The following is a 22,595-nucleotide window of genomic DNA, read 5'->3' on the forward strand; positions in this document are numbered from 1 at the left end:
TATATATTTTACCAATAAATAATACATGTCAAGACAAACAAAAAGAAACCAAACAGCATGTTTAAAGAATATTGTATTTGTTTTAATAAACCTGGATCGACAGACAAGCATATTTCTTTACATGCTGCAGAACTTCATTGATGACGTTCAGGAGTGACTTGACCTAATTTCTCCTCAGTCGTCACTCCAGTCTCACGTGACAGTTATAGCTGAGCTTATCAGAACATGTAAAGTAAGGCATATTCAGTAAGACACAACATGTATGGTGTTTCAAATAGATTATAGACAGGATAGGCCTACAATTAATCCTCTAGTCATGTCCATTCTTATACATCGACATACCAATGTTCTGAATGTTGCACCACACTGAATATGTTGCAGAAGAAAAAAAACAGCTTATTGCCACAAAGTAGAGCCCCCAACCTTCCCCACCCCAAATTACAACCAGTCACCACAACAAAATGTTGAAGCAACTACCTCACCTTGACAATCATAATATAGTTTCAGCCCCCTGCCCACATCCAATATAATCTAGTACAGTGTTCTTCCTTCCTGATTCTAGGCAAATACAGGGGTCCGGGTCTTTTCGGCCAGCCCAGCTCTAACAAACCTGAATCATCTAATCCAGGGTTAAATTAATAATTGATTAGTTGCAACAGGTGTGAGTGATGAGCTAGAATAAACCCTGCACGCCCAGTGGATCCCCATGGCCAGGTTTGAGTAAACACTGACCTACTACAGCCCATCTGTGGTAAAATGGGAGTATACAGCTTTTCCCTGCACTGCCCGTGTACACATTCAGAAGGATTATATGTCATCGATCAAAAGCAACCAGAGCAAAAACATCTGCTTCCCAGACAATACAACACCTTCAGATATTCAGGGATATTTAGCAGGATGCTATGTTCAGAAGGTTGCAGATAGAAATATGATCCATAGAGTCAACAACTCTTTATTCTACATAACAGAAAAGCATGTCGCTTCTGCACAATACATTTCTACATGAACGTTCTGGGATATTTCACTCTCCTGAACAAGCCCCAAGTGTCTCACCTTGAGCTTATGCATACTGTATATTAACTAGTTGGTCATATCAATTGCAAAGGTGTCAAAAAAATGGGTCAAATAAGGGACACACTGTTGCATAAACATCAGTCTGCATCTCTCAAATGCCGGTCCCAGTTTTGTTACTTTATACATCCCATCCACTGACTAGAGACAGACAGACAACCTCTCTGGCTAGTGCATGGCTAGTAGTTGCTGTTGACCAAGCTGGGTGGAGTAATCCATAACAAATCATTTGCTTACGCAGTGATGAGAAAATAAATCAAACTTGACATCATCAACCCTATGATCTTTGAAAGGTCTAGAGTCCAAAACAGATACAACAGTAAGAAGCACATAAAGATGGAAATAACAGATGGGGTAAAAGGGTAAAACATTATTATTATTTTTAAATAATAGGGATCCAATTTGTACTCAGACTTTTAATGAAATCTACCAAGAGTCTCATTTCCAAGGAGTGACTGTTTCACTGTCTCTGTGCTGAAATAACAGTACAACAGGAAGTCACAGGGGGAAGGTTTCAGGTGTTACACAACTCGGCGCACTTCGAAAAACCTCTTCAGATAGTAGATCTGTCCCAGAGTCATGGCCACCAGAACCAGGGCTTCGAAGAATGACCAGAGAACCACCCTGCTGTTTGTGTTGTCATTGACTGGATGGAAAGAAAACAGAAAACAATGACTAATAAGTTCAAGACTGGCTGTCAGCACTAAACACAACAATTAAGTTAACTACAGTCTATTCTCACACCATTTTATTTCATGTGCGGGCGGCGTGTGTGTAACTCACTGGCTCTGTGTATCCTTTCCCGGACCTCCATGTACTCCTGTTCATGCTTGACGGCCGTCATGGCAACCGCCAGCTCGTTGATCATCTCCTCCAGCTTGTTCTGGTGAGCTGGAACAGAACACACAACCAATCAATTAGGATCATTGTAGAATCCACACTCTAGTGTAAATTACATGCATATTAGAGTAAAAAATAAAGACAACTTCCAAACAAAGTTGTGCTTTGTCATATAAAATGCTCTACAATACATTACTAGTTCTATGTCTTAGATGTCTCAAATCATGCACACAACATATTCCTGCATCTATAAATTGTGAGGGGTTATTCCAGGCAACATATACTAATGTAACTAAGTGGTGATTTGTGAACATTAGATTGCACTGAAAAACTCATTAAATTTAGGTTAGAGGAAACCGAATGCATTTGGGCAAACATAGTTCCAGGCGAGGCGAGAACCCTACCATCCCAACTCTCTCCACCTGGGTGAAGCGAAAGCCAGTCAAACCCAGTCAAAAGGATGAAGAGAAAGATACAACAATAGAACCATAAAGAAAAGAGGAATAGTATGTGAAAACAGAAATGTGATAATCCGTTATAGCAATTGGCAAATATGAATAGAGCTTAAAAGTAGATTTCACGATATGATGTAGAGTCAGAAAACGTCAACAGCATAGTAGGTAAATCTCCACAACAACTATGAGAATTGAAGCGCAAAGCTCAACTTTTCTGCTGTTTTGGTGCCCTGGCTACCACATTGTCACCAGCAGGAAGCGAACCTGTGCACATGCGCAGATACTGTGTGACCATGTGAAAACAAAGTCATACATTTCGCTCATCTCAATATCTGCAGTGCTGCTCATGGCAGCGTCATTTCACTGGGTCTGCCTTTCATTCGCACACACACTAAGCCTACCTTCCGTCTCCATGTCCTGTCCCTTTGGTGCCTCTCCGATGTCGATGGTGAACATGACGATCTTGGGTGTCATGGTGGACATCTTGTTGCTGAAGCAGAACTTGTAGGTCCCGTCCATGTGAGCTGCCACGGAGTACTTTCCACTGGACTCTCGATCTCCTTTGTAGATCTGCTTGCCATCAGGTCCTGTTATCTACATAGTAGACAATATCATACACATATTAGCTAACTCATGTTGGAACATAGTTGTGGTGTGCTAGACAATATTTTTGTCTGGACCGTTGTTGCAACATATTTCATTCAGTGGTTGGTGGATTGGGGCAGTCTGCACCACACTTGTGAAATCCCTTAAAAATATGGATCTTATATTTGCATGACTACAATTCTCAACTATATGGTGGTGAATACATCACGTGGTGGAGCAGTACCTATAGTCAGCTGTCAAACAAATGTGGATGACCTGTTTTATGTTATTTGACACTTACAGCTGTTAGGAATGGCAGCGAGTAGTTAGCTAACTTCAAACTTCCTGTATCACTAATCGGGCCAGATAAGTAAAATCAAGAGGCGAACTGGCTAGTTAGTTAGCTACCAACTAAGCTAAAATTATTGATCACAACCAGCAGTGGGTTAACTTTAAACTACAAAGAACATAAATTAAACTATACGAAGTGGCATGCGAGTTGGCTTGTGACTAGCAATTAAGCTAACTGGCTAGCTACAATAGCCATCTCGCTAGCCGCCCCCCACCACCTTTGCGCAAGTCAAACCAAATCAATCACAAAAGCACAAATACCATCTCACCTCAACGTCAATGTCCAAAAACCCCCCCTCAGCAACTTCAAACATTAGGCCCATCTTGGTTCCCGAGTTAACCCGCTCATGGAAGCACTCATCTGCATGAGCGTCTATACTAACGAAGTAGCCGGACGCTGTGGCAGACATGAACACAAGAAGAACAACGATCTCTGAAGCAGTGAACATGCTTAGATTTTAGCTAGCGTTACGTGACAATTGTAGATTCTCTGTGTACCAGCGATTTCAAATATCCCCTAAAATTGCACATGTATCGCAGCAGGAGGCTCAGAACAAGCACAAATTGAGGATATTTTGTAAACTTCCTAGCTAGCTTCGGCGAGATTGCCACGTAAGGATTTAAACGGGAAAAAGCGAGGGTCAAACTTAGTCAGCACTATGCGATTGAAAAAAACAAATTAAGTGTCGCATGTCTGGTGACGTTTCAACAATCGACTCGCTCTCTGAAGTCTCCGGGCTGAGGCCTATGGACTTTTTGTTGTTGTAAAAAATTCCAATCGAAACATTTTCCCGTTTTGAGCGGAGTCTGGACCTTATGAGGCATTTTTGCTGGGAGTAGACTGCCGAAGACACACACAATAGTTGGAAAAGCCAGCGCGAGGAAACAAGGTTTGAAAAAATGACATCTCGGAGGTAAGGACTGATCATGGAAAGCAATCTGATGGAAACTAGGTATCCAACTAACTAGCCTGTCGGCTAACATTAGCCTAGAACTGTTTACATTTTCAAGATAATCCCATTGATGATGAATGTATGTGATCGTCAGTTAACGACCTAAAACAAGTCGTATTTGACGAGGATGTGCCTTGTCGGTGTTTTGGAGCCAGCAACATTACGGTAACTAGTATGTGGTAATGTTAACTAGGTTCTTTATTGGGCAATGGGCATCCGTGAAATTGAAGCCCACAAGGCAGTTACCTTTTAAATTCTGTGTGTGAACTATTCACAAGCTATCTGCCCATAACATTTTTGGAGACGTCTAGTTATCAATTATAAATATGAATGCTTAGCTAACAATTGCTAATAAGCAAACAAGAAAATCTAGCTAACTAGCTACCATTGGGGGACCTAGCTGTCAGTTCCAGCTGAGAAGCCAAGGGGGTTCAATGCATCTGGCTCAGTTTGAACGACATGCTTGTATGCTCTTTGGAAAGATACCATCCTCAATATACTCAGTAAATGGATACAGACTTCAATTGTTCAATGTCAATCACTGTACACGTGATTTTCTGATTAAATCAGGATTCTGATAATTCTCACATCATCCTTCAGTCGTACATTGATTTTGACCCTCCCCCACATCAATCTTCTTTATCCTGATTTGCATTGTTGTGCCCATGACATCTGAGTACAAGTTACACAGCTGTACTATTTAGAGCATCTTGTCTGGCTGCATCTCTGCTTGGTATGGCAATAGCCCCGCCCTCAATCGTTTGGCGCTACAGAGGGTGGTACGAACAGCAAGGGAACCTCACTGGGGGCTGAGCTTCCTCCTTCTGTGGGGTTTATCGGCACGATGGCATCCAACGTCATGGTACATTACCGCCACCTACGGTACTGGAGTGTGCCAGAGACCGGGAGAACTAAATCCTACCTGCCAGCCCTGTTGCTCTTTTTTTTTTTGAAACACTATTTGAGACTATCTAATGACGTTCTACTCAATATACTCAACTAATTTCCTGTATTCCCTTATCCCTCATACTAGATTTGACTCTTTCCCCTCATACTGCCCACTCTGTGGTAATACGGCAGGGTAGCCTAGTGGTTGGACTAGTAACCGGAAGGTTGCAAGTTCAAATCCCCGAGCTGACAAGGTACAAATCTGCCGTTCTGCCCCTGAACAGGCAGTTAACCCACTGTTCCTAGGCCGTCATTGAAAATAAGAATTTGTTCTTAACTGACTTGCCTAGTTAAATAAAGGTAAAATAAATAAATAAACATACGCCTAGTTAAATAAAGGTAAAATAAATAAATAAACATGCTCCACGGTCTTCCTGGCAATAAATCACACTTTCCTGTTGGATGCTTTCCTATCACATTTAAGGACATATTCAACTAGCTGTGTCCCACCCTTAATCTTATAATAATAGCATCCTCTCTTTTGTCCCTTGTCGACCTCCGACTTTCCTCTGTACTTGAAATAAATGCCTGCTCTTAGTATCTCCTCCACTGCTCCTTGCCATCTCTGCACCATCACTGTCCATATCAGGCTTTTTTGCCTCTGCCTTGCTCATTGAAACTACAACAAACAATTCTAAGTGCTTGGTTAGCCAGTACATCAACTGCCTCGTTCCCCTCAACCCCCACATGGGCTGGGACCCAAGTAAATATGATCTGTATACTCATCTGTCTAATCGTGCCATGGGTTTGTGGTCGAGTTCCCTCCCATCCAGGACCTCTATCAGGCAGTGTGAAAGGAAGGCTGGAAAATTGTTAAAAGACTCCAACAACCCAAGCCGTAGACTGTTCTTTCTGCTTCCACACAGCAAGCGGTACATCAAGTCTGACACCAACAGGCTCCTGAACAGCTATCATCCCCATGTCATAAGACTGCTAAATAGCTAACAAAATTTCTACATGGACTATCCAGGTTGAACTTCTGTATTTTATTATAGTACTTGTTGCATTGTCTCTATGCCCACTCACAGGGCCCTACACACAAATACTCCAACACACAGTGCATTCGGAAAGTATTCATATTCAAACCCCTAGACTTTTTCCACATTGATGAGAAGTAAGGTTGTAATGTAACAATCTACATAATACCCCATAGTTTTTCAAATGTATACAAATAAAAACTGAAATACAGTATTTACATAGGTATTCAGACCTTTTACTCAGTACTTTGTTGAAACACCTTTAAGTGATTATAGCCTCAAGTCTTTTTGGGTATGACACTACAAGCTTGGCACACCTGTATTTGGGGAGTTTCTCCCATTCTCTGCAGATCCTCTCAATCAGGTTGGATGGGGAGCGTCGCTGTACAGCTATTTTCAGGTCTCTCCAGAGATGTTCAAGACTTGCCCCGAAGCCACTCCTGCGTTGTCTTGGCTGTGTGCTTAGGGTCATTGTCCTGTTTGAAGGTGAACCTTTGCCCCAGTGAGATCCTGAGTGCTCCGGAACAGGTGTTCACCTGGGATCTCTGTACTGGCCTGACTGGTGGAGTGCTGCAGATATGGTTGTTCTTCTGGAAGGTTCTCCCATCTCCACAGAGGAACTCTGGAGCTCTGTCAGAGTAGACATCAGGTTCTTGGTCACCTCCCTGACCAAGCCCCTTCTCTCCCGATTGCTCAGTTTGGCCAGGCGGCCGGCTCTAGGCAGAGTGTTGGTGGTTCCAAACGTCTCCATCATTCTTAAATGGAAGGCCACTGTGTTCTTGGGGACCTTCAATGCTACAGAACGTTTTGGGTACCCTTCCCCAGACCTGTGCCTCGACACAATCCTACCTCGGCGCTCTACAGACAATTCCTTCAACCCCATGGCTTGGTTTTTCCTCTGACATGCACTGTCAACTGTAGGACCTTATATAGACAGGTGTTTTGTGTGCCTTTCCAAATCATGTCCAATCAATTGAATTGAACACAGGTGGACTCCAAGCAAGTTGTAGAAACATCTCAAGGATGATCAATGGAAACGGGATGCACCTGAGCTACATTTTGAGTCTCATAGCGAAGTGTCTACTTATGTAAAAATATATATATAAATATATATATATATATATATTTAAACATTTTTAATACATTTACAAACATTTCTAAAAAATCTGTTTTTGCTTTGTCATTATGGGGTATTGTGTGTAGATTGAGGATTTTATAATTCATTTTGGAATATGGCTGTAACTTAACATGTAGTGAAAGGAAAGGTGTCTGAATACTTTCCGAATGCACAAACACTCCATTTTATGGATAATATGCACATACATTTATACTGACTCTACACACACACTCACATATAATCATCATATACGCATCTGCTACTGTGTTTATCATATATCCTGATGCCTAGTTACCTCACCGTCCAGTTTCCCTGCACATTGTAAATATGGTACTGGAACTGACCCTGTATTCTATGCTTGCTTACTTTATCATGTTCATCTTATTATTACAACAAAAATGCATGTTTTTGTTCTACCTTTGTTATTTTAAATTTTACATTGTTATTGATTGCTGTATTTTTGGAGTTGGAGCTTACAAGAAAGGAATTTCACTGTACTTTTGCTTGTGACATTAAAACTTGAAACTGCACACCGTTATATTCGGGCCACATATGTTCTCTAGGCAGCCAGTGATCTCTGTGATTTATGACTGCTTGTTATCTCCCAGAGGCTAAGTCGAGGGCCTTGAACCAAGTTGGGAAGATGACTCACTGGCAATTACAATAGGGTTATGATGAAATACAAATTTAAACTATAGGCAGGACAATGACAGCTACCTTGTTGTGAAAGCTGGTAATGGGTGTCGTGTGGTCCATGAATCTGTCGTGGCTGGAAATGTTTCTTTTGTTTTTAAGCCGTGTAGCCTATTTCTCCAAATGCACTTAGCTAGCTAGTTGACCTGTGATGATGATGTGGTGTTTAGGTGGTTCCACCCCAATATCACAGGGGTGGAGGCTGAGAACCTGCTGTTAACCCGGGGGGTGGACGGGAGCTTCCTGGCCCGACCCAGCAAGAGCAACCCTGGAGACTTCACCCTCTCTGTCAGGTGAGTTATTGTAGCACCAGACACAGGAGCTACCGTAGGCTGGGTTGACATTTTAGGAGTAAATATCTATGGGGCCTATTTAGTTTAGTCAGGCTGACAGCATACAAGAAAACACTTTCCCAATTTATACTCTACCATTTCCCTTTATTGTAATTGACTAGGCCAACTGAAGATAATGGCCTGGGTACCAGACTGTTTTAGCTTTAGATGAGGGGTGTGTTTTAATATTTCCTTTTTCTCTCAATCCTGTGTTCTCCTGGGCAGACGTAACGGAGCGGTCACCCACATTAAGATCCAGAACACAGGTGATTACTATGACCTGTACGGGGGGGAGAAGTTTGCCACTCTGGCTGAGCTGGTTCAGTACTACATGGAGCACCACGGCCAACTCAAGGAGAAGAATGGAGACGTCATCGAGCTCAAATACCCCCTCAACTGTGCTGACCCCACCTCTGAGAGGTGAGCTCTGACACTGAAACAACACGGTGTTTGTCTCTGCTTGTCTGTGTGTGTATCTCTCTAGCCTGAGTGTCAGTCCGTCTCTGTTTTAGCCACCAATCCAGTGGATTGATGGCTATGTCAGTGGAGTTCTATAAACTGTGTGTGTGTCCCAGGTGGTTCCATGGTCACCTGTCAGGCCGGGAGGCTGAGAAGCTGCTGACAGAGAAGGGAAAGAATGGTAGTTTCCTGGTCAGAGAGAGCCAGAGCCACCCTGGAGACTTCGTTCTGTCTGTCCGCACCGGCGACGACAAGACGGACAGCAGCGACAACAAGCCCAAGGTGACACATGTCATGATCCGCTGCCAGGTAAAGGATTATTTCCTTTTTTTGTCCTTTTTTTTACACCCATCCCCTCCTCCTTCTCCCCTCCCTCCCTCCCTCCTCCCTCCTTCCCTCCCCTCCCTCCCTTCCTCCTTCCCTCCCCTCCCTCCCTTCCTCCTTCCCTCCCCTCCCTTCCTCCCTCCCTCCTTCCCTCCCCTCCCTCCCTCCCTTCCTCCTTCCCTCCCCTCCCTCCCTCCCTTCCTCCTTCCCTCCCCTCCCTCCTTCCCTCCCTCCTTCCCTCCCCTCCCTCCCTTCCTCCTTCCCTCCCCTCCCTTCCTCCCTCCTTCCCTCCCCTCGAGCTAAAGATGTGGCTTATGACCACAGATACACTACATGATATTTAAGATAGTCAAAGAGTCTCTCGCATATCTCTGTGGGTGAAGGGACGGTCCACATTGTGTGTGTTTCTCAGCATGACCTAAAGTATGACGTTGGTGGAGGAGAGAAGTTTGACTCTCTGACAGACCTGGTGGAGCACTATAAGAAGAACCCCATGGTGGAGACACTGGGCACGGTGCTGCAACTCAAACAGGTCGCTCTTCAGCCTGCTCTCTCTCTTGTCAGCAAGCTACATATCATTCCCCTGATCTTGATCATTTATGCCCTTTTTGTCTTTCAGAAGCTTTAATAATCCATAGATTTCTTGTTTCTAAACTTGTATGCGTCTCTCCCCAGCCCCTGAACACCACGCGTATCAATGCAGCAGAGATAGAGAGCAGAGTGAGAGAGCTCAGTAAACTGGCCGAGGCCACGGACAAGGTCAAACAGGGCTTCTGGGAAGAGTTTGAGGTAAGAGACGCTCCATTGCCTTTCAAAATAAGTATTTAATGTAGTGTTGTTCTTATGTCATTTTTAAAGGGATACTTTGAGATTTTGACAATGATGCCCTTTATCTACTTCCACAGAGTCGGATGAACTCATGGATACAATATTTATGTCTCTGTGTGCAGCTTGAAGGAAGTTGTTACCTTGCGCAATTGCTAACTAGCATTATCACAATGACTGGAGTTCTATGGGTATCTGCTAGCATGCTAGCAGATACCCATAGACTTTTAACAAGTATCCCTTTTCCTTTGTCCCGCCCAGACGTTGCAGCAGCAGGAGTGTAAGCTTCTCTACAGCCGTAAGGAGGGGCAGAGAGCTGAAAACAAGAACAAGAACCGATACAAGAACATCCTGCCCTGTGAGAGAACACACACATCATACCCTATCAAATATCACGACTGACTGACACCCCCCCTGTTGTTGCAGTATGCAGAGCCTGGATATTGGTCTGATTTTAATCATGACTCTTCTCTCTTTCTCTCTCTTTCCCTCTCTAGTTGATCACACTCGTGTGGTGCTGAATGATGGGGATGGATCTGAGGCTGGCTCGGACTATATTAACGCCAATCTCATCATGGTAGTAACTGACATCATGGTAAACTCACTTCATTCTCAGGACACACACACACCTGTCAGACACACACAATATGGCATCGAAATGACCTCACGGTAAACTCCACACACTTGCGTACAGCTCTATTTCAAGCACAATCTGCAATTTCCTGTATGTGACAGCTCTACGAAATACAAATGAATACGCAAGCTTACTGTTTGTCTTGTCGTTTCATTCATTGAGTGCGTGACGTGGACTGCTAAGACAATTGCTGTATGTTACTTTGTTTGCATTGCACTTAAGTCTGCTTTCCTCTACACACTACTACATCCAGCGCCTGTCTCTGTGGGACTGTTCTTTCTCTCTAGCCGGAGTTGGAGTGGAAGTGTAACAGCACCAAGCTGAAGAAGTCCTACATCGCCACGCAGGGCTGTCTACAGAACACCATCAGTGACTTCTGGAGGATGGTCTTCCAGGAGAACTCCCGGGTCATCGTCATGACTACCAAGGAGGTGGAGAGGGGAAAGGTAACTGGCTGACTGCTGTTGTGGTTCTCCATTTCAAGCATCTCTGAAAACCATACAAATCATTCAAATCCAGACAGAAAATATTTACACAAGAAGCAATCTAATATCACACAGTCAAAACTCTCCGTCGTTTAGTTAAGTTCACCATAGGTTTCAGTGTGAACTGCTGCTGTGGCTTTGGGGCAGAAGTGTGCACGTCAATTGAGATACTTTGTCTCCCCACAGAGTAAGTGTGTGAAGTACTGGCCAGACATGTCATCTCTGAAGGAGTATGGAATCATGCGTGTCCGCAACGTCAAAGAGACGTCTGCTCACGACTACATCCTACGAGAACTCAAACTGTCCAAGGTTGGACAGGTAAGAGGAGGGACTTTTTTTTTTTGGGAAGTGTGTCTCTTAGCTGTGTATGTGAGCATGCATGCTACTTCAAAATGTGTGTGTGTTTCAGGGTAACACAGAGCGGACAGTGTGGCAGTACCATTTCAGAGCGTGGCCGGACCATGGTGTCCCTACAGACCCCGGGGGTGTTCTGGACTTCCTAGAGGAGGTCAACCTCAAACAGGAGAGCATTCTAGAGGCTGGGCCCATAGTGGTGCACTGCAGGTACACACACACACACACACATACACACAGACAGTTATATGTACTGTTGCTCTCTAATTCCCTCTCTCTCTCCAGTGCTGGTATTGGACGGACAGGAACGTTCATAGTGATTGACATCCTCATTGACGTCATCAGGGAAAAAGGTGAGTGCAAATACTTCATCTATTTCTGCTACATGAGATCATTTCCATAAAGAAAGCTTCTGCCTTGTTCAGACCCCAAGGGTATCTGTGTCTACAGTCTAACCTCTTCTCTCTGTAGGAGTGGACTGTGACACAGACGTTCCTAGTCTAACCTCTTCTCTCTGTAGGTGTGAACTGTGACACAGACGTTCCTAGTCTAACCTCTTCTCTCTGTAGGAGTGGACTGTGACACAGACGTTCCTAGTCTAACCTCTTCTCTCTGTAGGAGTGGACTGTGACACAGACGTTCCTAGTCTAACCTCTTCTCTCTGTAGGAGTGGACTGTGACACAGACGTTCCTAGTCTAACCTCTTCTCTCTGTAGGAGTGGACTGTGACACAGACGTTCCTAGTCTAACCTCTTCTGTCTCTGTAGGAGTGGACTGTGACACAGACGTTCCTAGTCTAACCTCTTCTGTCTCTGTAGGAGTGGACTCTGTAGGAGTGGACTGTGACACAGACGTTCCTAGGAGTCTAACCTCTTCTGTCTCTGTAGGAGTGGACTTCCTAGTGACACAGACGTTCCTAGTCTAACCTCTTCTGTCTCTGTAGGAGTGTGACACAGACTGTGACATAGACGTTCCTAGTCTAACCTCTTCTGTCTCTGTAGGAGTGGACTGTGACATAGACGTTCCTAGTCTCCAACCCTCTTCTGTCTCTGTAGGAGTGGACTGTGACACAGACGTTCCTAGTCTAACCTCTTCTGTCTCTGTAGGAGTGGACTGTGACACAGACGTTCCTAGTCTAACCTCTTCTGTCTCTGTAGGAGTGGACTGTGACACTCTGTAGGAGTGACGTTCCTAGTCTAACCTGTTCTGTCGGTCTGTAGGATGTGGACTCCGACACAGAGGCCCAGTTCCTTCATCTAACCTCTTCTGTCTCTGTAGAGTGCAGAGACGCATGAGGAGGAACAGTGTCCCGTGCGTGTGTGACTGTGTCCCGTGCGTGTCTCTGTAGGAGTGGACCAGCGTTCGTGCGTGTCCCTGTCTTCTGTCCCTGTAGGTGTGGACCCGTGACATAGACGTTCCTAGTCTAACCTCTTCTGTCCCTGTAGGAGTGGACTGTGACATAGACGCGTGTCCCGTCTAACCTCTTCCTCTGTAGGAGTGGACTGTGACACAGACGTTCCTAGTCTGTCCTCTTCTGTCCCTGTAGGCGTGGACTGTGACAGCGTGTCCCGTAGTCGTGTCCTCTTCTGTCCCTGTAGTGCGTGTCCCGTGACATGTGCGTGTCCCGTGTCTGCGTGTCCCGTGCTGTGCGTGTCCGTGACGTGTCCCGTGCGTGCCCGTCCCTGCGTGTCCCGTGCGTCGTGTCCCGTGCGTGGTGTCCACGTGCGTGTCCCGTGCGTGCGTGTCCTCGTCGTGCGTGTGTCCCGTGGTGCGTGTCCCAGCGTTCCCGTGCGTGCGTGTCCTCTTCGTGTCCCTGTGCGTGGACGTGTCCCGTGCGTGCGTGTCCCTTCTGTCGTGCGTGTCCCGTGACGTGCGTGTCCCGTGCGTGCGTGTCCAGTGCGTGCGTGTCCCGTGCGTGCGTGTCCCGTGCGTGCGTGTCCGTGTGTCCGTGTGTCCCGTGCGTGCGTGTCCCGTGCGTGCGTGTCCCGTGCGTGTCCCGCACTGCGTGTCCCGTGCGTGTCCCGCGCGTGTCCCGTGCGTGCGTGTCCCGGTGTCCCGTGCGTGTCCCGTGCGTGCGTGTCCCGTGCGTGCGTGTCCCGTGTGCGTGTCCCGTGCGTGCGTGTCCCGTGCGTGCGTGTCCCGTGCGTGCGTGTCCCGTGCGTGCGTGTGCGTGCGTGTCCCGTGCGTACTTGTCCGTGTGTGTCCCGTGCGTGCGCGTCCCGTACCTGTCCCGTGCGTGCGTGTCCCGTGCGTGTCCCGTGTGTGCGTGTCCCGTGTGTGCGTGTCCCGTGTGTGCGTGTCCCGTGCGTGTCCCGTGCGTGCGTGTCCCGTGCGTGCGTGTCCCGTGCGTGTCCCGTGCGTGTCCCGTGCGTGCGTGTCCCGTGCGTGCGTGTCCCGTGCGTGTCCCGTGCGTGTCCCGTGCGTGTCCCGTGCGTGCGTGTCCCGTGCGTGTCCCGTGCGTGTCCCGTGCGTGCGTGTCCGTGCGTGCGTGTCCCGTGCGTGCGTGTCCCGTGCGTGCGTGTCCCGTGCGTGCGTGTCCCGTGCGTGCGTGTCCCGTGCGTGCGTGTCCCGTGCGTGCGTGTCCCGTGCGTGCGTGTCCCGTGCGTGCGTGTCCCGTGCGTGCGTGCGTGTCCCGTGCGTGCGTGCGTGTCCCGTGCGTGCGTGTCCCGTGCGTGCGTGTCCCGTGCGTGCGTGTCCCGTGCGTGCGTGTCCCGTGCGTGCGTGTCCCGTGTCGTGCGTGTCCCGTGCGTGCCCCGTGCGTGCCCCGTGCGTGTCCCGTGCGTGCGTGTCCCGTGCGTGCGTGTCCCGTGCGTGCGTGTCCCGTGCGTGCGTGTCCCGTGCGTGCGTGTCCCGTGCGTGCGTGTCCCGTGCGTGCGTGCGTGTCCCGTGCGTGCGTGTCCCGTGCGTGTGTCCCGTGCGTGTCCCGTGCGTGTCCCGTGTGCGTGTCCCGCGCGTGCGTGTCCCGCGCGTGCGTGTCCCGCGCGCGTGCGTGTCCCCGCGCGTGCGTGCCCCGTGCGTGCCCCGTGCGTGCCCGTGCGTGCGTGTCCCGTGCGTGCGTGTCCCGTGCGTGCGTGTCCCGTGCGTGCGTGTCCCGTGCGTGCGTGTCCCGCGCGTGCGTGTCCCGTGCGTGCGTGTCCCGTGCGTGCGTGTCCCGTGCGTGCGTGTCCCGTGCGTGCGTGTCCCGTGCGTGCGTGTCCCGTGCGTGCGTGTCCCGCGCGTGCGTGTCCCGCGTGCGTGTCCCGTGCGTGCCCGTGCGTGCCCCGTGCGTGTCCCGTGCGTGTCCCGTGCGTGCGTGTCCCGTGCGTGTGTCCCGTGCGTGCGTGTCCCGTGCGTGCGTGTCCCGTGCGTGCGTGTCCCGTGCGTGCGTGTCCGTGCGTGTCCCGTGCGTGCGTGTCCCGTGCGTGTCCCGTGCGTGTCCCGTGCGTGTCCCGTGCGTGTCCCGTGCGTGTCCCGTGCGTGCGTGTCCCGTGCGTGTCCCGTGCGTGCGTGTCCCGTGCGTGCGTGCCCCGTGCGTGTCCCGTGCGTGCGTGTCCCGTGCGTGCGTGTCCCGTGCGTGCGTGTCCCGTGCGTGCGTGTCCCGTGCGCGTGTCCCGTGCGTGCGTGTCCGTGAAAGTCTTTCTTTAACATCCTTCCTCTCTCTAACAGAAGAGTAAGATAAAGGGGAGGGAGTACACCAACATTAAGTATTCTCTATCTGACCTGACTGGTGGAGACCAGCTGCAGAGCCCTCTGCCTCCCTGCACCCCCAGCCCCACCTGTGCAGAGTGAGTACCTACCAACTAGCAGCTACTACACAGAGTATACAACCTAAACAAGAACACCTGCTCTTTCCATGACATAGACTGACCAGATGAATCCAGTTGAAAGCTATGATCCCTTATTGATGTCACTTGTTAAATATATTTTGGTGGCTTTGAAAGGGGTATGGCAGTAGTTGTCGGGCGCACCAGTTTGTGTCAAGAACTGCAACGCTGCTGGGTTTTTCATATTCAACAGTTTTCCGTATGTATCAAGAATGGTCCACCATGGCCTCCCGGGTGGCACAGTGGTCTAAGACACTGCATCGCAGTGCTAGCTGTGCCACCAGAGATTCTGGTTTCGAGCCCAGGCTCTGTCGTGGCCGGTCGCGACCGGGAGGCCCATGGTGCGGCGCACAATTGGCCCAGCGTCGTCCGGGTTAGGGAGGGTTTGGCCGGCAGGGATATCCTTGTCTCATCGCGCACTAGCGACTCCAGTTGCGGGCCGGGCGCAGTGCATGCTGACCAGGTCGCTAGGTGTACGGTGTTTCCTCCGACACATTGGTGCGGCTGGCTTCTGGGTTGAATGTGCATTGTGTTAAGAAGCAGTTGGGTTGTGTTTCGGAGGACGCATGGCTCTCGACCTTCGCCTCTCCCAAGTCTGTACGGAAGTTGCAGCGATGAGACAAGACTGTAACTACTACCAATTGGATACCGAGAAATTGGGGACAAAGAAGGGGTAAAAAGAATGATCCACCAGCCAAAGGACATAAAGACAACTTGACACAACTGTGGGAAGCATTGTCATCAACATGGGCCAGCATCCCTGTGGAAAGATTTCCACACCTTGTAGAGTTCATGCTCTGACAAATTGGTCTGTTCTGAAGGCAAAAGGGGGCTGCAACTGAATATTAGGAAGGTGTTCCTAATTTTTGGTATACTCTGTGTATAATCAAACAAGCACTCAGCTAGTCAGCTTCAGTTGAGAAATACCTTGGCTGATGTGTTTCTCTCGGGGGGGGTGTGTGTGTGTGTGTGTGTGCGTGCGTGTGCGTGTGTGTGTGTAGAATGAGGGAGGACTGCTCCAGAGTGTATGAGAACGTCGGTCTGATGCAGCAGCAGAAGAGCTACAGATGAGATTGCCCTTTGACCCCAATGCTGTCCCAGGTAACTACAGGAACTATGTCTTGAGTTCATGTTGTGGTTGGATCTTTTGGAACTAACTTATTTTTTTTAAATATTTGTTTTGTTATTTGTAAATGACCTGACATCTCTCTCCCTTTGTCTCTCTCAGGAATTACATTTTTTTGCCAGCCGCACCTGAACGCCTGAGACGTGATCACAATTACTACAATGAAAAGAAGAAAATGTAAAATTACGAACAACTCAAATCTGAGAGAGGTCTACAAGAGATCCGAGATTAACGGAGGGGTTTTTGTTCCCTCTCTCCTTCTCATCCCTCTCTCTCTAGGAACAGTAGCCGCCTCGTCCCCTTATAAACCACTGTGAATATCTGGAGAGCCCTAACGAGCTTAATGACCCAACTTAATAACAAGCCTAAACCCTTAAACTAAAGCTCAGCCTGAGTTTAAACCTGTCTCAGACCAGACCCAGGCTGAGACTAGCGGCACTCTGCTCACCAGAGGGAGAACAACCTAGCTAACCTGTTCTGTTTGTCTTTGTTCCACTCTCTCTCCCTTTTTTGCCATGAATTATTGTCTTTTTTCTTATTAACTAAAGGAAAGAAACACGTAGCTAGTTTGTTTTGGGAGCTAGTGAGATGAGTGAGCCCTTCTCAGAGTTGAGAAAAAAGGCCTGTGCCAAAACCCAAAATGGTATCATACAACATCTCAGCAATCAGTGGTTTCCCTCTGCCCGGCTAAACCATTTTTTGAGAAAAAAGGGATATTTCCAGTGATAATGTTAAGTGTCATGTTTTCTGTTACTGAAGGAAGAATTCTGGGTATTGTAGTCTCTAACTTACCAGTGGATTACTATTCAGTATGTTGGGAGGATATTGGTTTTGCCTTTTAAAGACATTTTATTATTTTTTAATGTTTTTTTTATTTCATGTTTTTGTTGACATATTTTTTTGTTGTTGCCACACTATGTAATACTGTCTCCCTTAATTACCATTCCTCACACTGATGTCCTTAACGCAGCATTCCCATAGCAAAGTAATGGCTACAGGCCAAGCCATGTACCCTGGGGGGAGATGTTGGCTAGAACTCTGTTTCCCTGGGTGCCTTGTGGTCCCACTAAGCTCTAATGTGGGGTCTGAGGGTAGTTGGTAGTTTCTGGAGGTTTGGTGGGGTAGCCTCGCCTCATACTGTATGTAAGTCCTGTTTTGACAACAAACGTTAGAAGAGTTGTCTACAGCACAGACAGTAGGGGACGAGGCAATAGGTTGGGTGCTTCCTCCCAGGCTCTTCTGTGTCAAAGTTGCTATGGAAACGCTTTCAGAGTTTCTGGGGTAACTTGTTCTTTATGCCAGTCCGCAGCAGGCATCGCCACTGAAGCGTAGCTGCCCCCCCCCCAAAAAAAAATGTTTTACATTTCTTTATTTTCTAAACAAACATCGTAATGATACTATTACATTTTGTGCTTCTTCTGTTCTTTTTAAAGATGAATGCCTGTTGTGTACTTTTGAAGCACCACATGAACTTAACTTTCTCTGTTTCGAGAAGCTACCCACATTTGTTATCTCTGGCAATTTTAGTATTCATTGTTGTGGTTGTCATGGAAACTACAGGCCCACTGTTGGTTGGCTGAATTAGGTCAAGGACACACAGTTAGAGTCAGTTGCAAATTCCTTTGTTCTACATTGGTGTTACACAGTTGAATGTGCAGTTTTCAGTCTTTCCGTTTATTATTTTGCTAAGTGCATCACACTTAACCACATTACTTTCTCAGTCTGTTGTCCATATGGAAATAAGTGCTTATTTTCTACTACAGTATTCTGGAAAGGGTTGTTTCCAGGTTGATACAATCATTTAATATGTGTTTTGTATGTACTTTATCATGGTAACAATCTAACATATAACGTTAGCTTTTTTTCACCAACACACTCCTTCCATTCTACACATGATTACTGGTTAAAGCCCTTTGTCTTTGTTTGGCATTGCACCTTATTCCCAATGTAATGCTATGCACACTTTTTGTCCAGAGCCTTATGAGGACAGAAGTATTAACCTATATAGGGAATAGGGTGCCATTTCAGATCAGCCCTTTGTGTAACGCAGGTAGGGTTGAGGAGGAAGTTGTTTTGGTCTTGAGAATGTAACTCTGGACATACTAATTTTCCACACTTTTTCTCAGAAGTGTGCACTTGTTCACTCCCCCTCATGATTTAAACACTATTGGATTGGTCGATGTAAGTTTGCCGTCCTTAGCAATGAGGGAGGACTAGAACACCCCTTTTCTCAGCCTCTCTGGGGCTCCAGGTTACCCCTAACCACTGATCTAGGATCGGCTGTGCAGGGAAACACTTTAGATCGGTGTCTTCATCCTTTTCTTGTGTATCAAAGCAGTTGTTGTTCTTCTGAATGGTTTGTTTGTTTCTCTGCTGGGTGGAGACCCTCCATTGACTGAGTTAGGGGATCCTTAGTATCTGCTGTGTGTAGTGTGCCCTTTTCATTGTTGTGTGTGCTTGTTTGTCGAACACTAGTCTGGCCTGCTTCTGGTGTTTTTATGTATCGTGGTGTTAGGATTTGTGTGTGAAAGGATGTGTGTGTGTGTGTGTGTGTCTGTGTCCAGAGAATACTGCTGTTTCAGCTGCCTGCTCCTCAATGCCTGGTCTTCTCTTCTGATCATGATGAAACAGCTTCATCTCTTATTTCCTGTCTTTCTGTCACGTAAAGCATCTACATGCATAGATCTGCCTCCCTATGCATTATACAGTATGTGTTGGTTATACTCTGTTTGACAAACCAGTGCTCTCCATACCTGAAAACACTTTGTCAACCGGAAAGCTTAAAAAACACAACATTTTTTGAACTCAATGCAAACAAACAAATTATATTTTTTAACTTGTATATTGTACATGAATATCTTGTAGAGGAGAATGTACTTACTAAACATATCTAATTGCCAATAAGATTTACTGTCTGTGTAATAATCCAGTAGCTCTCTACCCCATGTCATGGAGTTGGAGCTTTCTCACAAAGCTTGAGGTTTATCGTATTGTATTTCAATGCAGGTAACCATGGTAACTTCTTGATAACAATAATAAACTGCAAGCTCATGCCTCAGTCCCCCTCCTGTTGTTATTGGCAGATCACTCCAATGAATAGAATGACGTCACTTGATAGTTACACACTGATTAAAGAGTTAAAGCCCCCAAGCTTCAGTTCTGCATTTACAAGGATGTCTTTCTAGGTCGGGCTTGTTTGTACAGAACCATGCAGCCAAGTTGATGAAGCCCCCTGCTGAGTGGCAGTGTAGTGCTTTAATTTAAGAAACTGCACCTTGATGCTGAAACATGTTGGCTCTTAATGATAATAAACACTTTCCACTGATTATTTTCTCAGAGCTGTTGAATGCAGCACAGTAATGCTTACATTCAGTCAGCTGTGAAAACCTGCCAGCACTGTTGAGCAATCATTGATCTTGTGGCGTGCCCAGAACCAGGTGTAGGTGTGTGTGTGTGTGTGTGTGTGTGTGTGTGTGTGTTACTATCCTTGTGGGGACCAGAAGTCTTTACAAGGGAAAAAGTGGGCACATTTTGCCAGTCCCCACAAGAAAAAGGCTGTTTTAGGGTTAGAGAAAATCACCCTGGTCTCATAGACTAGACTTAACAGGGTAAATTTAAATCCAGGACCCTCAAATTAGTACGATATGTTACGTTTGGTATGGTTACATAACCAGGATACCTATGGCAAAAAGGATGGTAGGTCTGGGTGGATGTGTGGGCGTATTACGCGAACGTCAAGCAGACCAAAGGTTGCGTGTTTGAATCTCATCACGGACAACCTTTAGCTTATTAGGAACTGCAACTACTTACTACCTTTTTAGCTATTTTGCAACTACTTAGCATGTTAGCTAGTCCTTCTCCTAACCTTAACCCCTAGATTAGCTAACAATAGACACCAAGCTCGCCGTACGGTAGCAGAGGGAACAGTCTAAGACTAGGGTGGCTGGAGTCTTTGACAATTTTTAGTGCCTTCCTCTGACACCGCCTGGTATAGAGGTCCTGGATGGCAGGAAGCTTGGCCCCAGTGATTTACTGGGCCGTTTGCACTATCCTCTGTAGTACCTTGCAATCGGAGGCCGAGCAGTTTCAATACCAGGCAGTGATGCAACCTGTCAGGATGCTCTTGATGGTGCAGCTGTAGAACCTTTTGAGGACCCATGCAAAATCCTTTCAGTCTCCTGAGGGGGAATAGGTTTTGTCGTGCCCTCTTCATGACTATCTTGGTGTGCTTGGACCATGTTAGTTTGTTGGTGATGTGGTCACCAAGGAACTTGAAGCTCTCAACCGGCTCCACTACAGCCCCGTCAATGAGAACGGGGGCGTGCTCGGTCTTCTTTTTCCTGTAATCCAAAATCATCTCCTTTGTCTTGATCATGTTGAGGGAGAGGTAGTTGTCCTGGCACCACACGGCCAGTTCTCTGACCACCTCCCTATAGGCTGTCTAGTCGTTGTCGGTCATCAGGCCTACCACTGTTGTGTCATCGGCAAACTTAATGATGGTGTTGGAGTCGTGCCTGGCCGTGCATTCATGAGTGAACAGGGAGCACAGGAGGGAACTGAGCACGCACCCCTGAGGGGCCTCTATGTTGAGGATCAACGTGACGGATGTGTTGTTACCTACCCTTGCCACCTGGAGGCGGCCCGTCAGGAAGTCCAGGATCCAGTTGCAGAGGGAGGTGTTAAGTCCCAGGGTCCTTAGCCTATTGATGAGCTTTGAGGGCACCATGGTGTTGAATGTTGCGCTGTAGTCAATGAATAGCATTCTCACATAGGTGTTACTTTTATCCAGGTGGGAAAGGGCAGTGTGGAGTGCAATAGAGATTGCATCATCTGTGGATCTGTTGGGGCGGTATGCAAATTAGAGTGGGTCTAGTGTTTCTGGGATAATGGTGTTGATGTGTGCCATGACCAGCCTTTCAAAGCACTTCATGGCTACAGATGTGAGTGCTATGGGTTGGTAATAATTTAGGCAGGTTACCTTAGTGTTCTTGGGCACAGGGACTATGGTGGTCTGCTTAAAACATGTTGGTATTACAGACTTGGACAGGGAGAAGTTGAAAATGTCAGTGAAGACACTTGCAAGTTGATCAGCGCAGGCTTGCAGTACATGTCCTGGCAATCCGTCTGGCCCTGCGGCCTTGTGAATGTTGACCTGTTTAAAGGTCTTACTCACATCGGCTGTGGAGAGCGTGATCACACCGTCTTCCGGAACAGCTGGTGCTCTCGTGCATGTTTCAGTGTTTTATTTGCCTCGAAGCGAGCATAGAAGTAGTTTAGCTCGTGTCACTGGGCAGCTCTCGGGTGTGCTTCCCTTTGTAGTCTGTAATGGTTTGCAAGCCTTGCCACATCCGACGAACGTCGGAGCCGGTGGAGTACGATTCGATCTTAATCCTGTATTGACGCTTTGCCTGTTTGATAGTTCGTCAGAGGGCATAGCAGGATTTCTTAAGTCCCGCTCCTTGAAAGTGGCAGCTCTGGCCGTTAGTTCAGTGCAGATGTTGCCTGTAATCCATGGCTTCTGGTTGGGGTATGTACGTACTGTCACTGTGCGCACAATGTCGTCAATTCACTTATTGCTGAAGCAAATGACTGATGGGGTGTACTCCTCAATGCCATCGGAGGAATCCCGGAACATGTTCCAGTCTGTGCTAGCAAAACTGTCCTATAGCTTAGCATCTGCTTTATCTGACCACTTTTTTAGTGATCGATTCACAGGTGCATCCTGCTTTAATTTTAGTAAGCAGGAATCAGGAGGATAGAATTATGGTCAGATTTGCCAAATGGAGGGCAAGGGAGAGCTTTGTGTGTGTCTGTGTGTGGAGTAAAGGTGGTCTAGAGTTTTTTTTTTCTCCCCCCTCGGGTTACACATTTAACATGCTGATAGAAATTTGGTAAAAACGGATTTAAGTTTCTCTGCTTTTAAGTCCCCAGCGACTAGAAGAGCCGCCTCTGGGTGAGCGTTTTCTTGTTTGCTTATGACGGAATACATCTCATTCAATGTGGCCTCAGTCTGTGGGGGTATGTAAACAGCTACGGAAAATATAGATGACAATTCTCTAGGTAGATAGTGTGGTCTATAGCTTATCATAAGATACTCTACCTCAGGCGAGCAATGGCTCAAGACATCCTTAGATATCGTGCACCAGCTGTTATTTACAAAAATACATAGTCCGCCGCCCCTTGTCTTACCAGACGCAGCTGTTCTATAACCAGCCAGCTGTATGTTGATAGTGTCGTCGTTCAGCCACGACTCCGTGAAGCAT

The 22,595-nt window shown here is 47.2% G+C and overlaps 2 protein-coding genes and 1 long non-coding RNA gene across 5 annotated transcripts; 2 read left to right on the plus strand and 1 right to left on the minus strand.

Annotated features, from left to right (window-relative positions):
* Positions 1-60: 60 nt before the first annotated feature.
* LOC112257483 (transmembrane emp24 domain-containing protein 2) lies at positions 61-3,948 on the minus strand. Of its 2 annotated transcripts, XM_024431072.2 has the most exons (5): positions 3,572-3,948; positions 2,768-2,960; positions 2,316-2,333; positions 1,855-1,962; positions 61-1,717 (listed from the first exon to the last, which is right to left on the minus strand). In XM_024431072.2, exons 1-5 carry the CDS (start codon positions 3,749-3,751, stop codon positions 1,593-1,595), a joined length of 624 nt encoding a protein of 207 aa, XP_024286840.1. In that variant the 5' UTR covers positions 3,752-3,948; the 3' UTR covers positions 61-1,592. The 2 variants fall into 2 exon arrangements, with proteins under 2 accessions (XP_024286840.1, XP_024286841.1); XM_024431073.2 differs by lacking the exon at positions 2,316-2,333 and having other exon boundaries at positions 3,572-3,946.
* A 48-nt stretch (positions 3,949-3,996) lies between these two features.
* Positions 3,997-12,216, plus strand: LOC112257482 (tyrosine-protein phosphatase non-receptor type 11). Of its 2 annotated transcripts, none has more exons than XM_024431069.2 (13): positions 3,997-4,216; positions 8,161-8,283; positions 8,548-8,742; positions 8,898-9,090; positions 9,518-9,637; positions 9,781-9,894; positions 10,192-10,288; positions 10,428-10,507; positions 10,852-11,010; positions 11,236-11,367; positions 11,459-11,613; positions 11,689-11,756; positions 11,875-12,216. In XM_024431069.2, the coding sequence occupies exons 1-13, from the start codon at positions 4,203-4,205 to the stop codon at positions 11,934-11,936; spliced, it is 1,512 nt and encodes a 503-aa protein (XP_024286837.1). In that variant the 5' UTR covers positions 3,997-4,202; the 3' UTR covers positions 11,937-12,216. The 2 variants fall into 2 exon arrangements, with proteins under 2 accessions (XP_024286837.1, XP_024286835.1); XM_024431067.2 differs by having other exon boundaries at positions 3,998-4,216; positions 10,428-10,525; positions 11,875-12,214.
* Positions 12,217-15,017: 2,801 nt separating this feature from the next.
* On the plus strand, positions 15,018-19,390 carry LOC121847144. Its single transcript, XR_006084042.1, has 3 exons — positions 15,018-15,167; positions 16,208-16,307; positions 16,435-19,390. It is a non-coding gene; the product is annotated as an uncharacterized LOC121847144 (long non-coding RNA).
* Positions 19,391-22,595: the final 3,205 nt, after the last annotated feature.

The sequence above is a fragment of the Oncorhynchus tshawytscha genome, linkage group LG09 (genome assembly GCF_018296145.1).
Source record: "Oncorhynchus tshawytscha isolate Ot180627B linkage group LG09, Otsh_v2.0, whole genome shotgun sequence".
NCBI lineage: Eukaryota > Metazoa > Chordata > Actinopteri > Salmoniformes > Salmonidae > Oncorhynchus > Oncorhynchus tshawytscha.